The 24,450-nt window shown below is 36.8% G+C and overlaps 1 protein-coding gene across 1 annotated transcript in view; it reads left to right on the plus strand.

Annotated features, from left to right (window-relative positions):
* The window catches only part of LOC136850224 (neurobeachin-like), a 536,778-nt gene that overhangs the window by 505,188 nt on the left and 7,140 nt on the right, over positions 1-24,450 (plus strand). Inside the window, 16 exon segments of the mRNA XM_067123859.1 lie at positions 7,552-7,669; positions 8,113-8,331; positions 10,090-10,202; positions 11,125-11,220; positions 11,222-11,266; positions 11,562-11,681; positions 12,806-12,958; positions 13,394-13,561; positions 13,761-13,850; positions 14,068-14,245; positions 14,878-14,958; positions 15,672-15,845; positions 15,983-16,128; positions 18,074-18,191; positions 18,388-18,584; positions 18,700-18,851. Of these exon segments, the coding sequence (XP_066979960.1) occupies positions 7,552-7,669; positions 8,113-8,331; positions 10,090-10,202; positions 11,125-11,220; positions 11,222-11,266; positions 11,562-11,681; positions 12,806-12,958; positions 13,394-13,561; positions 13,761-13,850; positions 14,068-14,245; positions 14,878-14,958; positions 15,672-15,845; positions 15,983-16,128; positions 18,074-18,191; positions 18,388-18,584; positions 18,700-18,851 (2,168 nt within the window).

Consider the following 24,450-nt stretch of genomic DNA (forward strand, 5'->3'; position numbering starts at 1 on the left):
ATGATTTTGATGTGGGAGTTTTGACTAAGTGCTGATAGCTTAGGTCATCCTCTCTCTCTCTCTCTGCTATGACATAAAGGTGGTTGACTAAGAGACAGGTATAAGAATCATTGCTAGGTGATTAGAGATTACTGTATTCTTTGGAAAAGTGCCTATACCGTTCTCCTTCCCCGGTTCGTAGGTCGAACGCTGGTCCTTTCATTTGTGAGGGAAAGGTGCTATGACTTTCGCTACAGAACAAGATTTTGAGAGAAATCGCCGGAGTCTTGCTGCCACATGTTGTTAGTATATGTAAGAAATCTGATAACATTACGTCCCCGAATTCCTCCCACTACGAATTTTAAAGATTTCTGAACTGGATTTATGGAAAACTGTAAGAGAACTTCAAATTTCTAATATAATATATTCTAATATATATATATATATATATATATATATATATATATATATATATATATATATATATATATATATATATATATATATATATATATATATATATATATATATATATGTGTGTGTGTGTGTGTGTGTGTGTGTGTGTGTGTGTGTGTGTGTGTGTATACACTCTGTACATATGTATTTGTGTGTATGTATGTATGTATCATTGTCTCCAAAGCTGCGATACGCAAATGGCCTCTTTGAAATTCTGCCACTCACGTCTTGCCCAAGAAAGCCCAGGGGTTGTGTGTTGAACAGGGGCAAGCCGTCTCGACCTCGTTTTCATCATTTATCTCGTCTGCAAATGGAACTTCCGTAATATCCTCACGGTATCTTTTCCCACTGTCCTGACCTTTGACTTTATTCCTCTTAAAAGTTATTTCCAAATCGACAAGATCTTTCGGAAATAGTTTCGTTGTCATACATGATTTATGTCCGTATAGCTGTATGGATCGTACTAGACTCATGCATAATCTTACTTTTTTATGCATTTTCAGTCTATTTGATTTCTAAGTCTTATTCAGCATGCCCAAAGTTTGATTGCCTCACTTTCTCTCTCTCTCTCTCTCTCTCTCTCTCTCTCTCTCTCTCTCTCTCTCTCTCTCTCTCTCTCTCTCTCTCTCTCATGTATAATATATAGGTATATATATATATATATATATATATATATATATATATATATATATATATATATATATATATATATATATATATATATATATATATATATATATATATATATATATATATATATGTGTGTGTGTGTGTGTGTGTGTGTGTGTGTACAGAACTTAGTATTTTTAAGATGATAAACGCTAAACTACTCTTCTTTTGTTCTCCTATCCCAATGTCATGAGTGAGCATCAGGGAAAAGAAAACAGCCCTTCCCGTGGTGTCTCTCCCACACGCCCTCTTCCATTTCTCCCTCCTTAACTCAATTTGTTCCAGTTCAGGTTCTGTGAGTGCCTCTTCCACTGCTTTTCTTTTGTGCACTTAGCGCCCCATCTCTCTCTCTCTCTCTCTCTCTCTCTCTCTCTCTCTCTCTCTCTCTCTCTCTCTCTCTCTCTCGTTCGATAATTGTGTCCTTAAAGTCATGGGGAAATGAAAGGCGTACTTTTATAAACGAAACATTCTTGTAATCTCAGTGTAAAATACAATCTTTTTGGCATGATTCAGTTTTCTTGTTAATGTCACATTTATTATGATACCAATTTTAATGCAACGGTTTATAGCTACAACAAAGGAAGAGAGTATTAATGGCTATTTTCCTTGTACTTAGGCGAGGTAGGCTACGTCCTTCTATTTTGACATATTTCAGTTTAACGGCACAGTTTGCCACTCCTTGCCTCCAAATACGGAGAGAGAGAGAGAGAGAGAGAGAGAGAGAGAGAGAGAGAGAGAGAGAGAGACCCTTCCTAATTTAATTTTAAGGCAGGGTTTTGTTTTTACGTTTCAGTGGGGTATCGATTACCTTTCGAATCCGTGAATTATTCGAATACTTAGATTATTTGATTCTAGATTTCGCCAGTGAACCTTACAGTAGTAATTCAGGTTTTATTGAAATAGAACTCACCTTTCAAAATACGAGGTAATGATAATAATACTCCTTTCTAGTTCAAATTCACATGTAAGATGTGTCTAAATTGTAGCAGTTTGTGATACTAACGGTGCCACGAAAAGATTGCACTGTTACAAGGCCTGGTAAGAATTTTCAAGAAAAATAGAACAAATGAAATCCCAACTTTTTATCCATTATCGAGAAATGTTTTTGGGCATGTTAGCCATTAATTGCTGTGAGCTACGAATTTGATTGGCTAATCCTTCCGATTCCCGTTCACCGTCAGCAACACAGCTAAGAAACATAATCCAAGCGTATTTGCTCTCGGAGGTGAACTTACACAGAACCCGGATGATATTAGGAGCCCTTTGTAAATATGTGTTTTACCTTATCTTATTTTTATCACACAAGAACAAGACCTCGCTTCTTCACAGAAGGTTTTTGTTTATTTGTTTTTATTTTCTGGTCTCCCTCAGACCCTAAGCAGACTAAGTAACTCTGGCGGTTTTGGTGGTATGTACTTCGCCACTGAAGGGGGATGGTAATTGGTGCGGCGTTGTGGTATGCATTTCTGCCGGGGATGTACTCCCTAATGAGTTTCAAAGAAGAAAAATCATTCTTTTAAGGCCCGACATATTCACATCTGCCGCGAATAACAATTTAATTATTTAAGCGTTTCCGTAGTCAGTGCGGCACAAGCGAGGTGAGGTGCGTTCTAGCAGAGGACATAGAGAAAGGCTTCGTGGCCTCTGCAGAAACAAAAACCGAGAAAAGGAAATCGTGTCGTCTGGTCTTACATGCCCGCCGAGGCATCCCGTTGTTTATTTACCCCTGAATAAACGAAACCATAGCGTTGAATTAACGAAGAATTAACATGTCACAACGGCAATAAAACCGTGAGCTCAGAACATCTTGTGGGGTTGGCTAAAACAAGTGTTGTGTTTGTGATAGTGTGGTGCGCCCACGGTGTTGTGACAACCACGGATATGGACCGACAGCTGATGCTATCCCCACTCGCGCTCTTTGATCCTTTCCGACGATACATTTCTCTCTCTCTCTCTCTCTCTCTCTCTCTCTCTCTCTCTCTCTCTCTCTCTCTCTCTCAACTCTTCTTGTCTTATTAGAAATTTTAATTCACCCATTTGTTTAAATTTATTTATTAACTACCCTCCACCCATTCCGTAGTATGTTAGTGCTTATCTTTAATTGTTTGCTAAATGTATATTGTTAGTCTTAGTCCGTCAAAGTGTCTTGATATAATCATGATCTCTGGAAGCTGTGCAGGAATAATTTCTTTCTGAGATAATGTACGATGTACAGCATATATATATATATATATATATATATATATATATATATATATATATATATATATATAATATATATATATATATGGACCCATATATATATATATATATATATATATATATATATATATATATATATATATATATATATATATATATATATATATATAATATATATATATAATATATTATATATATATATATATATATATATATATATATATATATATATTATATTTATATATATATATATATATATATATATATATATATATATATATATATATATATATATATGTGTGTGTGTGTGTGTGTGTGTGTGTATGTATGTATACTTTGTATGTTATAGTACGGGCAAGAAGGGTTAAAAAACTAAGAAATTTAGATAACGTACAACGAGCATGCAAAATAAGCTAGTAAAGCATAAAAATGGATCAGTGGGATGTGAGGTGGTTTGACCACGTGGAGAAAACAAAGATCAATGAGTTTGTGAAAAGAGAGGGAGAATCAGATGAATCTAGGAGAGTTCTGGCTAGATGAAGTAGAATATTTGTTAAAATTGGAGGACTTATCATTTCCGAGAACACTTAGAAGGACAGAGGTATTTGCCACAGTGTATGGTGGGGGGTGGGGCCACTGACTTTGTTTCTGAGTTTTGTGTTTAGTTATACTTAGAAGATGAAGCTCTGGAAGTTTTCCTCGCAGGTGGTTCAATTTCTATTCAGTTGTTAAAAGATGAACATGGAATCAGCTTTTAGCTGTTCCATAAGCAATTCACTGTTTTGGGGAAGCTATTCATTAGAAAAATAAAGAAAAACTATACTATAAAGCGCTCTCCTCCCCCCTTTTTGGGCTGATAAGGATTTCAGATTCGTTTATTACATACGTACTAACAACAAGATTCAGGTATTTGTACTAGTGAAGGTTTTTACCTCTGATAATTATTGGAAATGGCGTGGAAGACATTTCAGTGGAGCAGATAACAAGTTCTGTGGAGTCAAATATTAGAAATGACCAGGAATGTTTAAAGGCTGTGACGTGTTTATGGTTTTTGATTGCTTTAAGGCCTCTAGGGAATTTTTTGGCAATATGAGTTGCAGAAGTTAGCATGGCTGTTGGGTTGTCTTGGATTTCTTATCACCGTTCGTTTTTAATTCAGTTGACTTTTGTTTATGCTCTTTGGTGTTTGAATTGCGTGGAAGTCGGTCCTGCTTTTCAAAAATAGCGAAAGATCTTAGTGATGCATTGCTGCCTTGTCATATTGAATGAATGGTTCTGACATAGAGATCACTTGAATCTTTGCGACTTCATCGCATCAACTGCAATGAATTATATCGAAAACTTGATATATATCATGAATTTACCGGGAGAGTAACATGTATCAGAGTATGAATTAATTATCGTAGCCTTTGTCGATAGTGAAATTCGATATAATTAAAAACCAGGCTCTTCTGTAAATCTATATAAATTATTTCGACACCAATGTTGACCTTTTCTACTCCATAGCCTGTGATTTGCCTGGAAGACATTTGCATATATTTATTTAGTTTAAATAATGAAAGATTACCCAGTTGTTTTCATTTCATAGTGTAAAGGAAGAAATGTTTATCTATTGCCTACATGAAAAAGAAGTTCTTATAAGACTGTACAACTGCTGTTGTTATGTTCCTGTATTATTTAAATACACTTGTAACAATAGTGTGTTTCTCAAGTTGCGCTAATACTGCATCGTCAACTTCTACATTTTTCTTATGTGATCAGATCAGTGCACGTATTTTTGTTTCAAATGTTATGAAGTTGGTTTTTGTTGTAGTAGCACGAGGCAGCATTTTTATTTTTAGTATTTTATTAGCAGTCGAGTCATTGTACAACCTAGTCAGTAGTACTGTTTTGTCACGGCATTAATATTTAACACTGCTTACTTTCAGGGCCATTTTTGTGATGAATATATAATATGTTTTCCTGCGGAATAAGTGAACGAACACCTGTCCTTGTCTGGTAAAAGTAAATGCGTGTTATTGCGTTGTTGGTTTTGTAAAATTGTTTTAGTCTTTGTTTTCATGATTTTAAAAAGGATGGAGGTCTTGTACATTTGGATTTCAGCTTTACAATGCAAGCGCGATTGCATTTTAGCACTATTTATGCATTGTGTACTACCAAGCTCACGGTAAACTCGGGATACTTATATTCCGTGTCTTTAAACCTACCGTGAACGTTAGTTGCTGCTGGCATGTACTTCCTAAATTATTTATCCTCTGTCATCATATGTATGCCTCATTCTGTACAATAGATAAAAAGAATGTACAATAGATAAAAAGAATGTACAATGTACAATAGATAAAAAGAATGTACAATGTACAATAGATAAAAAGAATGAATGCTTTCACCAGGTGTTCACGACGGTACATAATTGAAGACACGAAATAGACCGCAGTGAGAATACCATCATTTACTCTCTTAAAGCATTTAACCACAATGAACCCTCAAACATATTCTTCAAAAATCTTTTTCCTCTAGAATAAATCCAAATGATAAATAAAGTAGAGGGAGAGCAATTGAGGGAAGGTCCACCATTTCTTGTCTCGGTCGATCAGCCATCTTGAAGACCTTCCATTGGTTCCTTGAGGAGGAGGATTACAGGGGTCCTCTCAGAAGGGGGGGGGGCGGGGGGAGGAAGCAGAGAAGGGTGCTATACCGCTGCCTTTTGGAGTATTGATCCAGCGCCCCCCATTTCCCCCCCATTTTAGTCAGGATTTACTGTGACCAGACACGTACGCGCACAGGAAAGGGGAGACGCGGGCACGCTTGCCTTTCCCGCCAAAAGTAGGGGGTTTGCATGGGCGTGTCGCGAAATGTGATGGATGGCCCTTTCACTTGCCCGGTCTTTCAGATTCATTCTTGGAATTAATATTTGTGATGTGATCACTGGGTCCGAACTAAGAGATCGTAGGTGTGTGGCATAATAATTGTTCAATATGATTTCCTCAGGTGCTCCCTTTTACATTACCTGGTCCTTTAAAGGCTAAAGGGGTTTGCATGGCATTATAACCTGAACTGGTAATTCATTATTGAATTTAAAGTATGGCTGATCTCGTTAAACTGAATAATGAATAGTTTTGTTACTGAATAGTTTTCATAATCGACTTACTGCTTCATCAGATTCTGCGCAATTATCTTATGTACGATATTTGTACGTAAAATTTAATTCCCAACAAAACCTATTAGTAATATTCCAGGTTTTCATCGTCCGCTCTGTTTTATCGGCATTTACATTGGTAATGTGTATTTCATTCGCGTTTCTAAAATGTTTAAATTTGATCACATGGGAACTTGAATGTAGATTACACGGGAACTTTAATGTAAGCCTGGCATTTCGTAATGGTAGGGCTTTCAGTCACTGGTACATGTTTTTACACTTGATGAGGGCTAGTGATAATCATTTCATTTTTCTTCTGGAAAATTTTTATGATTGATCCCGAATGGTTCGCTGATCCCGAATGGTTCGCCTGTGAAAAAGTGTTGTTTTGTGTTGTCGCTTATATGTTTTGTCGTTCCTTCTGGGTTAGACCACAACAGTCTTTTGTCGCCATTTCTGCTTTTCATACTTCAACCTTGGGCAAGACAATTTTTCTTTGGTGTGCGTGCTGCTGTTTGCCTGCATGAAAACAATTCAGTAATTTCGTGGCTATATGTAAAATGTCTTCTCGGGAAGCTCCCTCTATCGCAGTCCAGTGGATTTTTTTCGTCTTCAGAAACTGAAAGCACTTTCGAAATATATGTGGTGCAAATGTAAAGATAAATTTCACCCAGTCTTGGATTGTAATTTATTCACAACAAATGTATATGTATATTTAAAAGGTACATGTGACACCGAGAATCCTTTCTATTATTCATTGTTTCTTTTAGTATTTTTAGCTCTTTTGCAAAGGTTGAGTATATGCCGGCGTTATTTCAGTAACTGGTAGTTGTGGAGTGGTTTTCTTAGATAATTTAAGTTCTGAAACATTAGAAAACTGTATTAGTTTAGACTTTATCCGCTGAAATGATCATACTCAGTTTGATCACAAATTAAGATAGTTTGTGTCTTGATGTTTATGTATTTTTTTTTTTACAGGTCGAAACGCACGTTATAGATAATTTCTTATTTTCTTATCTAAATGTAAAAGATTGTCGAGCAGCTGCGAGTTGACAGAATAAATTTTCTATCATATTTTGGTAATAGCACTTTGTTTTTTCCTCCTGCAGGTGGTCAAATACTGCGAACATGTTCACGGAAAGTGGCACTTCAGCGAAGTGCGAGCCATCTTCAGTCGACGGTACCTCTTGCAGAATACAGCCCTCGAAATATTCCTGGCTTCGAGAAGTAAGTCTTGCGTCTTCCTTTTCTCTCCTGTGATACAAGTGCCATGCGTGTGGTTTCCAACTTGATAAGGTCTTTTGTATTCTTATGGCTGTAAAGAAAGTGAGGAGCATTACTTTATAATATTCATAGTCACAAGTTTTTAAATAATGTCCTACAACAAGTGTAACGTCTTTATAGAAGCAAATGGCTTATTCTCCAACACTTTATTGTTGAAGTGTTAGTATTAAAAAGTTTGTTGAAAATATATATTAACTTTCAAAACTTAATCTTTGAAGACTTCTTACATGTTCTGTAAGTGTGTTTACGTAAAGATATATAGTTGAAGCCTGAATGACATTTCACAAAACAAATTTCCAGTAAGCATAGAAATCAAACAAAAAACCCGGAATGTCCAATATAACAGACTTTAAATCTGAAGTGTGGAGTCTTTCCTCTCTCCGCAGCGTCGGTGTTCTTCGCCTTCCCCGATCAAGCGACGGTGAAGCGCGTAGCCAAGGCCCTTCCCCGGGTGGGCGTCGGCATCAAATATGGCATCCCTCAGACTCGTAGAGCTTCCATGATGTCCCCCAGGCAGCTCTTCCGCGCATCCAACATGACGCAGAAGTGGCAGCGGAGAGAGATTTCCAACTTCGAGTATCTCATGTTCCTAAACACTATCGCTGGTAAATATCGATTATTCTGACTGAAGAAGTATTTATATATATGGCCATTTCGTTAATGATGAAGTTCTTGGGTATGTTTTTACGGAATTTAGTTATTATTGAGATATGTGGATGACATTCGTGAGTATTTAGATATCATTTTGAATGAAAATATGTTATTGTAGCATTATGATAGGTTCTGAGAACGCCTGACATCCCTCTGTGCAATTATGTTTGGGTCATTGCTTGGCGTATCTGAGCCAGTTATGTGGCTGCAGGCCTTCTCAGTTACCGTTTCAAGTTATGCTCGGTGGTAACCATGAAACCAACGTTATCATAGAATTGGGTGTGCCATTGCAGCTAAAGTATGACCCTTTGTAGTTTCACACACACACTGTGTATGTATATGTATATATATATATATATATATATATATATATATATATATATATATATATATATATATATATATATATATATATATATATATATATATATATATATATATATATATATATATATATATATATATATATATATATATTTGTAATTGTAATAGCCACAATGCCCTCTTAACTTCAGAATTCTTGCACCTTTTGGATACGCATGTCACTACAAAGCTTTAAGATCCAAGTGATGAAGAAATTATTATGCCCGGTAGCGGGAAACGAACCCGCTCTATCGGACATCATAATTTCTTCATATTTCTTGCACTTGGATCTTTAGGCTTTGTAGTGACAAGCGTATCCAAAAAAGCGCGAAGAATTAGGGAAGTCAAGAGGGCATTGTGGCCTATAACAATTCATATGTATCTGGTAAAAAGTGACCAGTAGATGACACACACACACACACACACACACACACACACACACACACACACATATATAATGTATATATATATATGGATGTATGTATGTATGTACAGTATATTATATACAATTTTGGAGTATGTTTGCTTGTATATATGTTATACTGTGGGAATGTGTGTTTTCGATCCACATGTCGACTCAGCTGTTGATGGGTACCAGTGTCATCTTTCTAGAATGTTAGTGAAATATACTGTACATACTCGTACACCGCACGTCTTTTTCTTTGAGGGGGTGATAGTCCTCCAGTTCTCAGGAAATGATTGTTTTCCCTTTGCTACAAATTACCCTGGTCGACCAAATGTATGTTTCACTATTTAGGGCAAAAGGGCCACAGTGGCCTTTTACTTTTTCAAGAAACTGACTCATTTGTCGTTCCCCAGCCCCCCATGGGGTCCGTGTACACTTGATTGCCGCGGTGACTGGTAAATTGTTATATATTAAAGAGGTCATCCTCTCTTATTTAGGCTGTTGGAAGTGAACGTAGAGTTGCAGATGTAATCTTCTGCTCAGTTGTTCCAGGGTTTTAGGGAAGCACAGAGTAAATGGGAGATACAATCTGAAGCATTTTGCAGGAGAATCTTGCCATTGTTGGTTGCGGCTTATCTTGATCATTCCATTAAATGGCTAGTACTTAACGTTTTATAGTTATTATTTATTGCTAGATTTATCTTTTCTTGATGTTTCCTTACCCAGGTTTTACGCTCTCATGAATTTACCGTTGTAGACCTTCCGTTGGCCATTTCTACTAGAAAACGGCCGAAGTAGTCGGTTATCGTTTGTTCGTTGTCTTAGTTTTAATTTCTTCCTTCAGTTCCCTCTATTTTAGGACATGTATATACTTTAATAAAGAAGTGACTGATTTGAGTATTTCTCTTACCGCATCATTTACCTAATGCTTTCATTTTTCCAGGGCGAACTTACAATGACTTGAACCAGTACCCGGTATTTCCTTGGGTTTTGACGAACTTCGACACACATGAACTCGACCTCTCCCAGCCGTCCAACTACCGAGATTTATCTAAGGTCTGTGGGTTTTGCCGATTGCTAATGATTTAAGTTATAGCCTACATACGGTATGCTGCCCAAGCAGGGCTGGCTTCATAGGACTGCAGTAATTTTAATATACTTATTGAGATTGCACTGCTATATAAGATACGCGGGTTAGGATTGTAGTATACATTTGGGTATACCCGGTACGCATGTATTGGCATCAGGACTAATGTTTCTAACAGTATGCTGTACGCCCATAAGTTTGGTAGAAATGCATTACTTGCACAGAGAGTGTGTTAGTTTCAGTGAGTGTCTGCAGAATTGAATTTGACTTGCACAGTGTGTACCTGTTTGCGTGCATAAGATATGCTACCAACCATTACATTCTGTATAAGATATGCTGCTTAAGGTTGTGGTGCATATGAGATATACGTAGAATGACAGGTATAAATAGGGTATACTGCTTTTGATTAGTATGCATGGGACGTTACCAATTATTATTTTAGACGGTGTCCTTATGATGACGATATATGAAGGGTATAGTGTGTTGAGGAAGTAGGTACGTTGAATGTATTGTTCCCGAGTCTAATGGTTTTGATTTATAATTAAGCCACTGAACTTATCATCATCTTTGCTGTTACCAGACTGTCTCTGTTTTGGTTACAACGGCAGGTCTCTCGACGTTGAAGAGGATATGCAAGCACATAATTCCTCTCAAAGCGTCACGCTACTTTGGAGAGGTTCAAAGTTTGACTGTTAAGAAAAAGGCACCTTTTGAATGTATTCATTCCCTTTCTCATGCTGATTAAATTTACGCCTACTTACATTTCTTAATAAAAATAATTCATGAATATTTTTCACGGGTTTATTGGTGCAATGTGTAAATATGCGTCACATTTATTAGCATGCTTTTACCTCGAAATGATTTGTGTATAGCGCCTATTTGCCATTTCAGCCGATTGGTGCCCTGAACCCCTCCCGCAGGGCGTTCTTCGAAGAAAGATACAATTCCTGGGAGCACGACCAGATACCACCATTCCACTACGGCACCTCATTATTCCACATCGGCTTTCACACTTAATTGGCTCATCAGACTGGTATGTAGATTGTTTTCCGCTCTCTGTTTGGTAAGATCTTCGGATTACTTTATTGGCTTTTTATATTGTATAATAAAATTATTTTGATACCGTGATATAATTTGTGTGAATTATCATGAATGATTCATCATAACCAAATTATTCTGTTAATTGAGCAGAATGTTGCATTTTATTAAGCTATTTCTTATTGCGCAGTTCATATTTTAATGTCGAGTGATTTGGTAATTAGGACTGGGGTACTAAACAATTAACGATAAATTTACAATTGACCGATTTTTGTGCGATGTTTTTTCAGGAACCCTTCACAACAATGTTCCTCGCTCTGCAAGGAGGCAAATTTGATCATCCAAACCGAATGTTCTCCTCCGTTGCCACAGCGTGGAAAAACTGTCAGAGAGACACATCTGATGTCAAGGTAGGAGTCAGTGTTTAAAGACTCTTGTGGTTATCTTATTAGTAAAGAGGTAGGAAAGATAGAAGTGTCTTCTCAGGTGCAACAGGAACGCATTTGTGGGAAAACTACATGTGAATTTCTGATAACTGTATTTCGCCACCACAGGTGGTTGTTATGATTATTCACAGGTTGTTTTCTTGCAGTGGGAAGGCGAAAGTTCTCTAAACGTAGTTTATAGTTTTTTTATGCAGCTTCATTATTAATTTTACAAATTTAGCCGGTGACTTTAAAGTATAGATTGACCTGATCACTTCACAGTGAACTACGTTTTGCAGTGTTACTATCCATTTCAGGGACCGCAAGTAATCGTTTTTCTCAAATATCTTTCAAACTAATTATTTGATCGAAATGGCACTTTGACAGTGTGGAAGACACCTCCCGCTAATTTTTGATAATATAAGCATTGTTAAATAGTTTTAGTTACGACGTTTACTCTTGACTTACATGATGTTGCCAAATATCGCCAAACTATGCATTCGAACGTCCTATATCCCCATCCCGTCCCTCATTCTCCCTTCCCCTCCTCATCCCTTCCTCAACCCACTTTCCTGGCCTCCCCCCCTTCCCTGTCTATGTGACGTTCGTTTGCGTAGATTAGTCCTGCTGACTCATGTGACGTTGCCTGTAAAAGTCAAGAGTAAACGCCTTAACGAACACCATTTGACAATGCACTATATTACCAGAAAGTTAGCGGGAGGTGTCTTGTACACTGTTTCAAAGTACCATTACGATCAAATAAGTTGTTTGAAAGATATTTGAGAAAAACGATGACTCTCGGTCCCTGAAATGGATAGTAGTGGTGTGACATTAAATAACTTGGTACATGGATGAGACGTTCCATCCTTGAGTAATTTTGAGACAGCTTTACTGCACAATTATTAGAGATGACCAGCAGCATGAGTACATCCCAGAAACTCGTTTTTTTTTTGTTTGTTGAATATGTCCATACTCATGATTTTTGTAATAATGCATTGGATTCTGCGTCACGAAACGTCAGTGTTTCGTATCAACATAATAATTTCGGAGTTATTTCGTGGAATTGATAATACTGGTGTATTATATGCGTTGTGATTCCCGTTTTCCAGGAATTGATTCCGGAATTCTACTACTTACCTGAGATGTTTATCAACTGGAACCGTTATAAACTGGGAGCCACAGAGGATGAGGGCATCGTGGATGATGTAGTACTTCCTCCTTGGGCATCGTCTCCAGAGGAATTTGTTAGAATAAATAGAATGGTAGGTTATGTCTGCTTAAATTCTTATATGTATGTATTTAATGAAGTAATGTATGTTGTATGTAGAAAATGTGCACATGTGCAGTATATGTGTGAATGCCCTTTGGGTGAATGGTAATCGCTACTTTTGCAGCACCGTAAATATTGAAGCTAATGTGAGCTATGTATATGAATAACCACTTGCAAAATAATTAGTCTTCCTAAGTCTCAAACTTCACGAATGAAATGGTGTTTGAGACATATTAAAAGGATCTGAAATGCCAGTAAATTTATTACTGTATACTGTAATTCAATATTAGGTAAAAATTTCTTTCACTTCCAATTGATCTCGAGAGCAGTTATTACAGTATCAAGGTTTTTACTGGAGTAGTCAATACAAGCCCATTTTAAAAACTACTTTTGTGCTGACAGCCATGTCATCCTTTTACTACCACAGGCACTGGAATCAGAGTTTGTCTCCTGTCAGCTTCACCAGTGGATTGACCTTATATTCGGATACAAGCAACGTGGACCTGAGGCAGTTCGTGCTACGAATGTGTTCTACTACCTCACTTATGAAGGCTCTGTAGATTTAGACTCCATTCAAGATCCTGTAATGAGAGAGGTATAAGATCTTTATTTTTGCTTTATTGTTTTTGTCTTTCTGTTTCACCAAAGTAACACTGGGCAAAAAGTGACTCCTCATTCAATGTTCTGCTAAATTTTGTTTCGAGGTTATAATTCTGTATAGAAATAGTGTATAACTTATGTATAGTGAGTTGCCATTTCGAGAATTATTAGTGTATTGCTGTACTGTTTTCCAGGCCATTGAGAACCAGATCCGTAATTTTGGCCAGACACCTTCACAGTTACTTATGGAGCCCCATCCACCTAGATCCTCAGCCATGCATTTAGTGAGTTGAAATTTCTTGTTTGTTTTTTACAGTTACTGCAAATAATTTACATATTAAACCATTCAAATAGCCATGTCTCTTTTGCAGATAAGTTTGTTTTATGTACATGGATTTATCTTTTCCGCTGGCATAAATTATATAAGGCATAAGTAAATAGTTACCAACTACTACATGAGCGTATTATTAGTGTATTCATTTATTTTTGTTTTCCTTCCAGTCTCCACTTATGTTCTCTGGCGTTTGTGAAGATGTGTGTATGGTAATGAAGTTTGTTAGCAATTCTCCTATCTGCCATATATCTGCTAACACCTATCCTCAGCTACCCCTCCCATCTGTTGTTACTCTCACAAATAACCATCATTTTGCTATCAATCGTTGGAACACAAACTATTCAGGTAAGGATAGAGAAATGGTGTTAGAATTTTCTAGTAACCCTAGATGTTATCTATGATGAGGACCTACGTCCAATGTTATTTGATTTTTAACTGCTTCACTGTACCTTGTATAGTGGGAATATAGATACACTATTGAAGTTTCATATTTGTTTACTCATAAAATGAGAGTTTAATCACACCTACACCACTGAGTTGAAAGACTTCATTATGGAATTCTGTTGTTAAGATCTTTTCATTCTGTAATATTTGTCAAAATCCCGATCTAATGCCCCCAAAAACAAAAATTACAGTAATTCATGAATTATATTTTCCAAGTGTTTGTGTTTACAGTATACAGGGTATAATTTTCATTCCGCTGTACTGTCCCTTATCCTGTTATTTAAATTTGGGATTAATACATCTAAAACAGACATTATGCAGTAGAAATTCTGCTTTTGTTTAGTATGAAGTACATTAAGCTACTGTGTTAGAACATAATTTTGCTTTTGACTACATAAAGTATTCCATTTCTGTAGCTGCTAGAACTTTGGTATCTCAGTTGTAGAAAGAAGTTTGTGATCTCCTGGAGTCCAGTCGTGTTCTTTTATGCTGCATTTGTAATAAGAACATATATGTTTTATTTCTTTTTGCAGTAAATGTACAGAGTCCAAGTTATGCTGAAGGCAGTCAGTCACCGTCCACCCTCCTGCCTCTGTCCATGGATCCCGTCCTTCGTGAGTATTAGTACCGAGATTCATGTAGTACTAGATTTCAGCAGCTTAATAGTACATAGTTAGATTTTTAATGAAATTACACAGAAAATACTTGGAATTAATGCTTTGAGCAAGGTCTTAGACCTTGGCTTTGAGGCAACATTAGTCTTTATCGGAGGTTCACCAGATGAGAGACAATTTTAATTTCATATCCCATGACATTTTGTTATTCATCTTGCAGTGAATTCATGTACAGCATTTGTCAACGTTACAGGATTGAAACGTTATAGTCTTTTGAATCCGAGTAAGAATACCGTAAACCTTTGTACATGGTAAATTCTGCTATCTTGTCCATCTTCATAAATTTTGAGAATAAAAAAATTTAAATATCCTGTTTTATTTGAACATACTTTAATAACTTTTCAGTTGTTACAGCAACTCCGTTATTCCTAAATAGAACAATTTTCACTGGAAGCTATTTTTGTTTATATGTGTTTCCAAATAGGCTGTCTGCAACAAACTTCTTTCTTCATCTTTCTTCATCTTGTTTGTTGCAGTGGATCCTAACAGTCATTGGTGTATAAAGATTGACCAAAATTGATACTTGTGTATGGTGAAGCCAGTTATTTTAGTTTGTACTGTAATGTACAGTAGTGGATAGCTGGAATTTTAATTTTTAGTTTCATTTCACATTTTCCATCGATGTTCTTATGAGTTAAATATCCACTTTGCAGAGCAAGCTGCCTCAGGCAACAGCAGTGGTCAGCAAATGAAAAGACATTTAGGTGACAATTTCAGTCAAAAAGTGCGCATGAGAAGTAACTGCTTTGTAACCACAGTTGATTCACGATTCATCATTGCTTGTGGCTTTTGGGATAACAGCTTCCGAGTCTTTTCCACAGAGACAGGTTTGTTATCATTGTTCTTATTGTACTTTCAGTGAGGGAAATTTTTTGTGATAAAATTGGATTGTTAGTGCTTTTTTATTTCAATTGGTAAATGATGCATTATGCCATACCTAATGCAGTTATGTTTTTTGTTACAGCAAAAATTGTTCAAATAGTATTTGGTCATTATGGCGTAGTGACGTGCTTAAGTCGTAGCGAGTGCAACATTACCAGCGACTGCTATGTAGCATCTGGTGCTCACGACTGTACTGTTTTATTGTGGCACTGGAATGCTCGCACACAGGTATGAACCGTCCCTGTTTTTGGGCTTGTACTTGTAAAGTTTACTAATTACAAAACTTTTTTGAGACTTTAATCAAAGTTTCTTTAAAAGTGTGACAGAATATAATGGAAAGAAAATGCTATCTTGAAACAGCAAGACAGACAAATAAATTTGTTTTATAGTTATAAGTATATCAGTGCACTTCCAGTATCGTAGTTAGGATAAAAAAAGTGGCAACCGTTCTTCTGCCAGTTGGGAAGCAAAGGAACAGGATTATCCTGGTATCAAAAAGTCAACCCTTATCCTATCGAGGGACTGAATCGACATGTCAAAACATTTTATCCCCCCATCCCAAGAAAAACTATCAAAATACAGTCCAATGAGCAACCTTATTTTGAAGATTCCTGTAGAAGGACGTACCAAGATAGTTCATCTAATTTAGAGAAGACCCAAGTTTTTTTTTTTTTGCCTTCATAAAAATATCTTGAAGATGTCTCTTGTGTGCATAGCTTTTCTTTTTAGGAGCACAGGTTACAGCACTGTTCCATAAGGTTGGAGAAGTGCCAGTAGCGACATATGCAGACCAATTCTTTTCTTTCAGTGTTTTCTAAGATTGTTGAAAAGGAGACATACTTCCTAAAAGTCAGTATGGCTACATGGAAATTTTGATATATGAAATGAAATGTAATCGTAAGTAGTTACAGTACATCTAAGAATGCATTGGTAATAGATGCAAGTTTGGGTTTGTAAGAATTAAATTCATTACTGACTTTGATGTATGTGCAGTACATTTTGCAGATCTTCTTGACCCACAGCTTTTTAATTGAACAGCAACAGGGAGGAGTTGGTGATGGCATTTTAATGAGCCAAATTCTATCTTCTTTAGAGCTTGACACGGTAGTTTTATAGCACAGCTCGTTGGTTCATTTTAGTCTTTACTGTTGATACGATTGTTGGACATGGTGAAAAGATAGTCCAGTATAGATATTATGTACTGGTAACTCATGTTCTAGAGATTCACTACCCCTTGTTGTAAAACAGTTGCTAGAAAGTAGAGATATGAGACTGAACTTCAACAAAATTAATGGTTTAAGGCATCTCAAGCTGTACTCTCACCATTTTTTAGCTGAGCATAGGGAATGCTGTACTTAATGAGTCTGAATATTTGACAATACCTGCCACTTTCAGCTCCTAATTTTCTTTTTTCAGTATTACTACCAGAAAACTATGCATATATCGGCAGAGGTGGTAAATTTTATGTTACATTCCATAAATATTTTGATCTGCTATTAGAATTTTTTCTGTTGAATGTCAGCAGCCTTCTCGGATCTTCACTTTCTAGGCAGAAGTGCTCAGAATGACAGTTTCCATTTTTCCCAAATGATGAGTGCATCACTAGACTACCTTCAAAACAAATTCCTGTTAAAGTTGCAGCAATGTTAAGAGTGCCATGTGCCACATTACCTCATTTTTTTAGTTTTTAGCTTCTGTGCATATGCATATACAATTTGCTTTATTTTTTTTACAGTACAGTACTTTATTTTTACTGTATGAAACTCTGTAAATTGAATTTACTTGTCAAATTGATGGCCTCAAGGCTACTTCTTTACGAATGTGGTCACATGGTAAATAAAACCAATACTCATAATAATAAAGAACCTTGCTCTCAACATATATATATATTATATACTGAATTTTTTTATTTTTTGACTTTCTGTTTTTCAACTCAAAAATCACTTTCTTGTATTTCACACTAAAGTTGTTCAAAATCCCTCTGCATCAAACTTTAGAAACTCACTTTGAGAAGCATCATCTTTCAGAAAAAGGGAAATAAAACTATACATAGTAAGGAGTTACAAATAATTTATTAATTAATTTTAAAACTCCCTATTGCATAAGAATTGTTCCAAACGCATTGTTTCTAATTACCCTGGCTTTAGTACTTACTATACCTTACACATTCCAGATGATTATGGGCGAAGGAGACTCTCCAACACCACGCGCTACCCTCACTGGTCATGAGACTGAAGTTACGGCAGTTGTTATCTCTGCAGAACTTGGTCTTGTTGTGTCGGGTTCAAAAGGTAGGGATGTATGCATTATTTATGAGTTGTAAGGTCTAACGTTGAGTATAAATATTATAACCAGTTGCTTCTGTTTCCAAAATCCCACAAGCTTTGTAACTAGAAAGTACATTTTAAACATTATGAAATATTTATATCATCTCACTAGCAGTACAAATGAACCTGTATTAAAATTTTTACATTTCACGAAATACAGATGGACCTGTATTAATTCACACAACATCTGGGGATCTGCTGAGATCCCTGGAAGCCCCTGATGGGTTTCTGTCACCTGAAAATGTGGCCCTGTCGAGGGAAGGTCTTATTGTCATTAATTATGACAGGGGACACGTAGCTGCATACACCATGAATGGAAAGAAACTACGTCACGAGTCTCACAATGATAACATTCAGGTTAGAAAGGATCTACTTTATTTTGTGCATATACATTTAAATGATTACAAGGCATCTTTTACTGCAAATATCAAATTATGAATAGTTTTACTGACTGATTATGTAATTTTTCCAGTGTGTTATTTTGAGCCGGGATGGCGAATACATGATGACTGGAGGGGACAAGGGTATTGTGGAAGTCTGGCGTACCTTTTCACTAGCCCTTCTATATGCCTTCCCAACTTGTGATTCTGCCATCAGGTCTCTTGCCCTATCTCATGATCAAAGGTAATTTAATTTTGAAGTTGCTAAGCAACATAAATTAATCGTTTATATATTAATTTTACTAGAAATAAGATATACATATATGCACACACACTCAGTGGATCCCCGCCTATTTGCGGTTCCGGATTCGCAGCTTCACCTACAGTATTCGCGGATTTCTCTGTGGAACATATATACACATTATTTGCAGAAAATTCACCTATTCACAGTATTTTTCATAGAAAAATATTCACAGATTACTGTATTTTCATATTTTTCTTGAAGAAATGCACTTTTTATGATAAAATTTATTAAAATATTTAGGTATAAGCATTTTTAGAGGTTTTTTTTTGGTGCTTTAAACAATCAAAGTAGGCAGTTATAAGATTTTTAATGGGGTTTTAAGTATTTGTGGATTTTAGCTATTCGCAAGGGGTAGTGGTACACATCCCCTGTGAATACCTGGGGTTGACTGTGTGTGTGTGTATGTACAGTATGTATATATATATATATATATATATATATATATATATATATATATATATATATATATATATATATATATATATATATATATATATATATATATATATATATATATATGTATATGTACATACATACATATATACATACATACATACATACATATACATACATACATACATACAGTAGAACCCCAGTCTTCAACCATATCAGAACTCAACATAGTTGGATCAACGTGAAATTTCAAGTAAATTTTGCATCGGAGCTCAAGCAAAAAACCAGAATCCAACCCAAAAAACCATGTGATTTTTGTAAACAAAGTGTTTCATGTTTCAGTCAGTCGGCATTAGTTGGCATTGTTCCCAGGTGTCATTTAAACCCCACTCAGCTGTGCTTCGAGTGGTTTGATCTATTTCCTTAGTTTTTGTGACTTTTTGTACTGTATTTTGATAAAAACATGGGCCACCATAAGTACATTTTTAAAGCACAAAGAGGCAATAAAAAATACTAGTGTTGCTAAGGTGGTTACAAGTTTCACAAAACAGAGGCCTCCCATAATGGATAAAATACAAAAATTTTTGTTAATATGGATAAACAAAAAACAGATTGCTGATGATAAGTGTTTCAGAGGCAGTACCGTATTTTCCGTCTTTCTCAGGAAAAGATACTGCTAATTTGAGTCTCTTTAACCAATGGGTATTAGCACATATGCACACACTATGTGTGTGTTCACAGTGTTTTTAAAATGTATAGTACAGGTAATACATCTTTGGAAGACCAAAAAACATATAAATTTTGTTGTCAGTCGCATGGAAACAGGAAATAGCATTGGATTAGCATTCCTCAAGAGATTAAAGAGATGAACTCTCTCTCTCTCTCTCTCTCTCTCTCTCTCTCTCTCTCTCTCTCTCTCTCCTCTCTCTCTCTCAGGAAAGATACTGCTAATTTAAGTCTCTTTAACTAATAGGTATTAGCACGCATGCACACATTGTGTGTGTTCATAATGTTTTTAAAATGTATAGTACAAGTAATACATCTTTGGAAGACAAAAAAACAAACAAATTTTGTTTTTGTCAGTTGCGTGGACTATAAAGGGTGTAACCAGCAGGTAAACAGAAATGGATTAAAAGTCCTTGAGAGATTAAAGAGATAAATTTTGTTTTGAATATATGTCAGCATAGCATTAGTAAAAACCTTCTCAAGCAAAAAAAGAATTATTTTGTTGCTGAAGAATCTCTGAACCAACAATTTTGTGGTCAAAGTAATGTCAGCTTCATGTGAGCAAAACGTTCTTTCTCAGACAGAATACAGCTAAAACTTGATTGGCTAGCTGGTTGCCATGGAGAGCTGTTAATCAGCAGTCCCATACTTCTGTTCTATGTATAGGCATTTCAATCACAAATTTTGTGTACGTCACTAAGTTTGAATGTTACCATGATCATGATTATTTGACTGCTGCTTGCAAAAATTACTCAGTTTGATTTACACAATTGTTTCTTCATGAAAACAAGAACTTAACAATAATTTTAACTTTATAGTGGTATGAAAAATCCCACACAGTCTGTCGTAGTGATGTGTCATCATTTGCGAATCCTGTTCCCGGACCGTCCTCATATGTACAACTGCAATCTGATGACGATTTTAGTAACAATAAAGAACAACCCTCTCCAAGATCGATATGATGAAGTGCATTTTATAGTCTTACTTATTAAAATTCACAAGTTTAATTTACAGAATGTTTTTGTTGAAAAAATGTGTTGGTGAACATTATGGTCTTCATTGTCCCATTATCTCACATTCATTTAACAGTATATTAATATAAATAATAATAAACTATAATGAATAAATAACTATAATGAAAAAACAAGAAAAAAGGAAAAAATATGTTTTTGCTGCAGTAGTGATGTTTGATTATGCTCCTGACCCCACAGTTCAGAAATACAAAAAATTCCTAAAACCAAAACACGTCTGGCCCCATGGATTTCAGATAAAGGATTGTGCACCTTATTGTGAGAGTAATATACGTACAGTATTCCGATAGACTCTGTATGAAATTTACCATAAGTACTACTGTACATAAACGTATGCGCTACCTCGACAAGCCACCAGGGCAGCGCTATGGTTTGTTTGCATCCACTCAAGGCAAATGGCTGAAAGGCAAACTGCTGACATATCGTAAAAAATTTTTCGTAAGCTTGTGACAACAGATATAATTCAGCTTGTTTTCATTATTTTATTAATTTTACTTAAGCTTGTTTTTCAATTTTATTATTAGCAACAGTTTTTGTGCCTATCCAGTACAGTACAGTACAGTAACTAGGCTCCCATCAGTGATTAGCTCTACTTTTTTGTTTACAAGATATGAAAAACATAAAAAAGTCAAACACAAAAATACTACTATAAACACTTTAATGTGTTTATCTTTAACATAACTAATCCAACATTCTTTGTGAAAAACATTTTGCCCCTACGGAATACAAACTATCACCTTTTATACAGGAATATTTCCTCAGTGAGCTGGAGAGGCCACTGAATTTGGTTACAAGGTCATTAACTTATGGTAATGGGGAACAAGTGAGGAATTACTCTTCACTTGTCATTTACCTTTTTTCCTGGCTGCTGTGGAGTGTACATGTGCTGCACTTGTTCTCTCTTCTTACCATTATGGAATGCTTTGAATGTGTACAAGATGGATTTATTTGCTTATTATTTTGGATTGTTTTTGCCTTGCAAACTGTTTTTTTATCTTAAGACAGAGAAAGACATTGTGAGGAGCATGGGCATCCTTGCAGTTGCTTAATTCCCCTGTAATAGTAGTACTGTTCATTTCCATATACTCACGCTATCCCTAAAAGGAGTGTGTTAGCTGGATTTCTCTGCAGTGGGCAAAGTTCAGTAAGAGGAGGAAGAAGGACAAGGCACTGGCTGGCTTCATCAGGGGAACATTATGGTTCCTTTCTTTCTCACTCTTCCATTTCTGTTTCCTCTGTCTGTTAGAATGATACCTTTGGTCAGGGGTAGTTCTTTGAATGCTGAAACAGCCATTCATGGTGGTAAACCTTTTAACAGCTGACTTGCCCTCAGCCTTATCTGATCTAGACATTCGAAGTATGAAGATGATGAATGTCATCTCTTTGGTGCCTTTGGAAGGTATGGGCTACTCTCAACAGCTCAGGTAACCAGTCTTTTACAGCATTCCTAGACATTTGACAGAAGAGGACCTGTCTCTAGCACCAACTTCTCTTGTTGTGTCTGCAGCTTCATCAGCTTCCTAGACTACCATGAAGGACAGGGTCCTCCTATCGTATTAGTGCTTCTAGTAGCTAATTCTCCAAATTTATTGTTGTTGTCTTTGGTTCCTGCCTTGACTTCCCTTCGGTGTCAGTGACCAGCAAGACTCAGGAGAGGAAATGGAAGGAGTACTTCATTTCCTCCTCCAGTAGGAGGATGAAGAAGGGTTAGTCCCAGCAGACTTCATGCGTATGCTCTTACACCTACCCACTTAGATGAGGGGACTGCTCACTCTTCATCCAAGCACAGGGCTGCAGACTTTCCTTTGGATGATTCTTCACATCCTGCTCACTATGGGCATACCTGGTCTCATGATCGGGTGTGCTTGGTTGCCTTCAATGAGGCGCACAGAGGGGTATGTGCAACCTGTTTGCTCGGTGGGCACTCAGACAACTAGGTAGACTACCCCCTTCTAAAGAGACCTTCTATCAGAAGTTGCTTCTCTGCTGCAGAACTGAATGCTATGGAGTCTGTTTTCATGGCTTCTCTCAAGGCTGCCCCATGGCTTGACATTTGGTTAAACATACTGGCAGACTTCACCATGACAGGCAATGAAAGAGAAGGGTGCCATAGAAAGTGTAGAGCACTAGTCTCCAGGTTTTCATAGTCACTTCTTCATAGTGGAGGACGTGACTGGAGGTTGGAGTCCAGTGATTAATCTTTCCCCATTGAACAAGTTTGTGCTACAGAATCATTTCAAGATTGAAACAGCGTGTTTGATGCTGGATTCCATCATGGAGAGCGACTTCGTACTTTCATTGAAGCGACTTGATACATTCATTGCAATGCGAAGGATGTGTACTTTTGTGCAAAGTACCCATCCATCATGGCTTGGAAGGTCCTCTGTTTTTTTCTGCCAAAGGACTGTAAGCTAGTTCAAATTTCTGTACTTCAGACTGGCAATGGCCCCACAGGTGGTCAACATGGTTTTGGCCTGGGTTCATCAAGGGTTATTATGCTTGCTGCATTAACTGGGCAGTTGGTTAGTCCCTGCTGGTATCTTTGATGAATGGTTGCTTCAGGACAGAGACTGCGTCCTCTCATTTCTTATAAGTTGGGGATTATAGTAAATTGGGAGAAGTTGGACCTGATTCCCAAGCAGCAGGTAACATACTTGGGCTCACAGTGAAGAGAGCCTTCCCATCAGACTCTTGAGAGAGAGGAATTTCAATGAGAGTATGTTGCAGTTTCTGGCTGAATAGGAACAACCAGCTTGGTTTTATCAAGTGGTCCTTGGTCAATTGTCATTCCTGGAGAAGCCAGTGCCTCACTAGCAAAGCCACCTGTTTGCTTTGGTGGTAATTGGAGCTATATTGATCAGGTCATTGAGATCCCCTTCTCAACATGTACCTAAGTCAAGATGTCAGTGAGGATCTAGCATAGATGACAGAAGCCTCTTATTGGGAGTTTTGTTGAACTGTTTCCTCCAGAAATGCCTCTGTTTTTGGATGAATCAAGAGAGGGTTGGCAAGTTCGTTTCAGATGTGTGGTCAGAGAACATACCTCATCTTCATATCAGAATTAGGGAAATGCAGTTAGCGTGTGGTTAGCATTGCACTGCAAGCACTTCAAGGACAGTTGATAGGTCACTTGGTAGTTGTAATGAGTGACAAAACAACCTTAGTGGGTTGTGTCAACAAATGAGGAGACTTTGTCAGTTGGCATTGTAGATCCACAGTTGGGCAGTTTGCCAAGCCATCAAGTTCCCAGCCAGGTACATTCCTGGCAGGAGGAATGTCCTAGAAGATCAACTTAATCATCAGAGTCAGGTGATAGAGACAAAGTCATCCTTAAGCCCAAGAGTAGCACCTTCCTTCCTTCTTTCTCTTTTAGAGCAGCACCTAAGGCC

Source organism: Macrobrachium rosenbergii, chromosome 21, assembly GCF_040412425.1.
Source record: "Macrobrachium rosenbergii isolate ZJJX-2024 chromosome 21, ASM4041242v1, whole genome shotgun sequence".
NCBI classification, from domain to species: Eukaryota; Metazoa; Arthropoda; class Malacostraca; order Decapoda; family Palaemonidae; genus Macrobrachium; species Macrobrachium rosenbergii.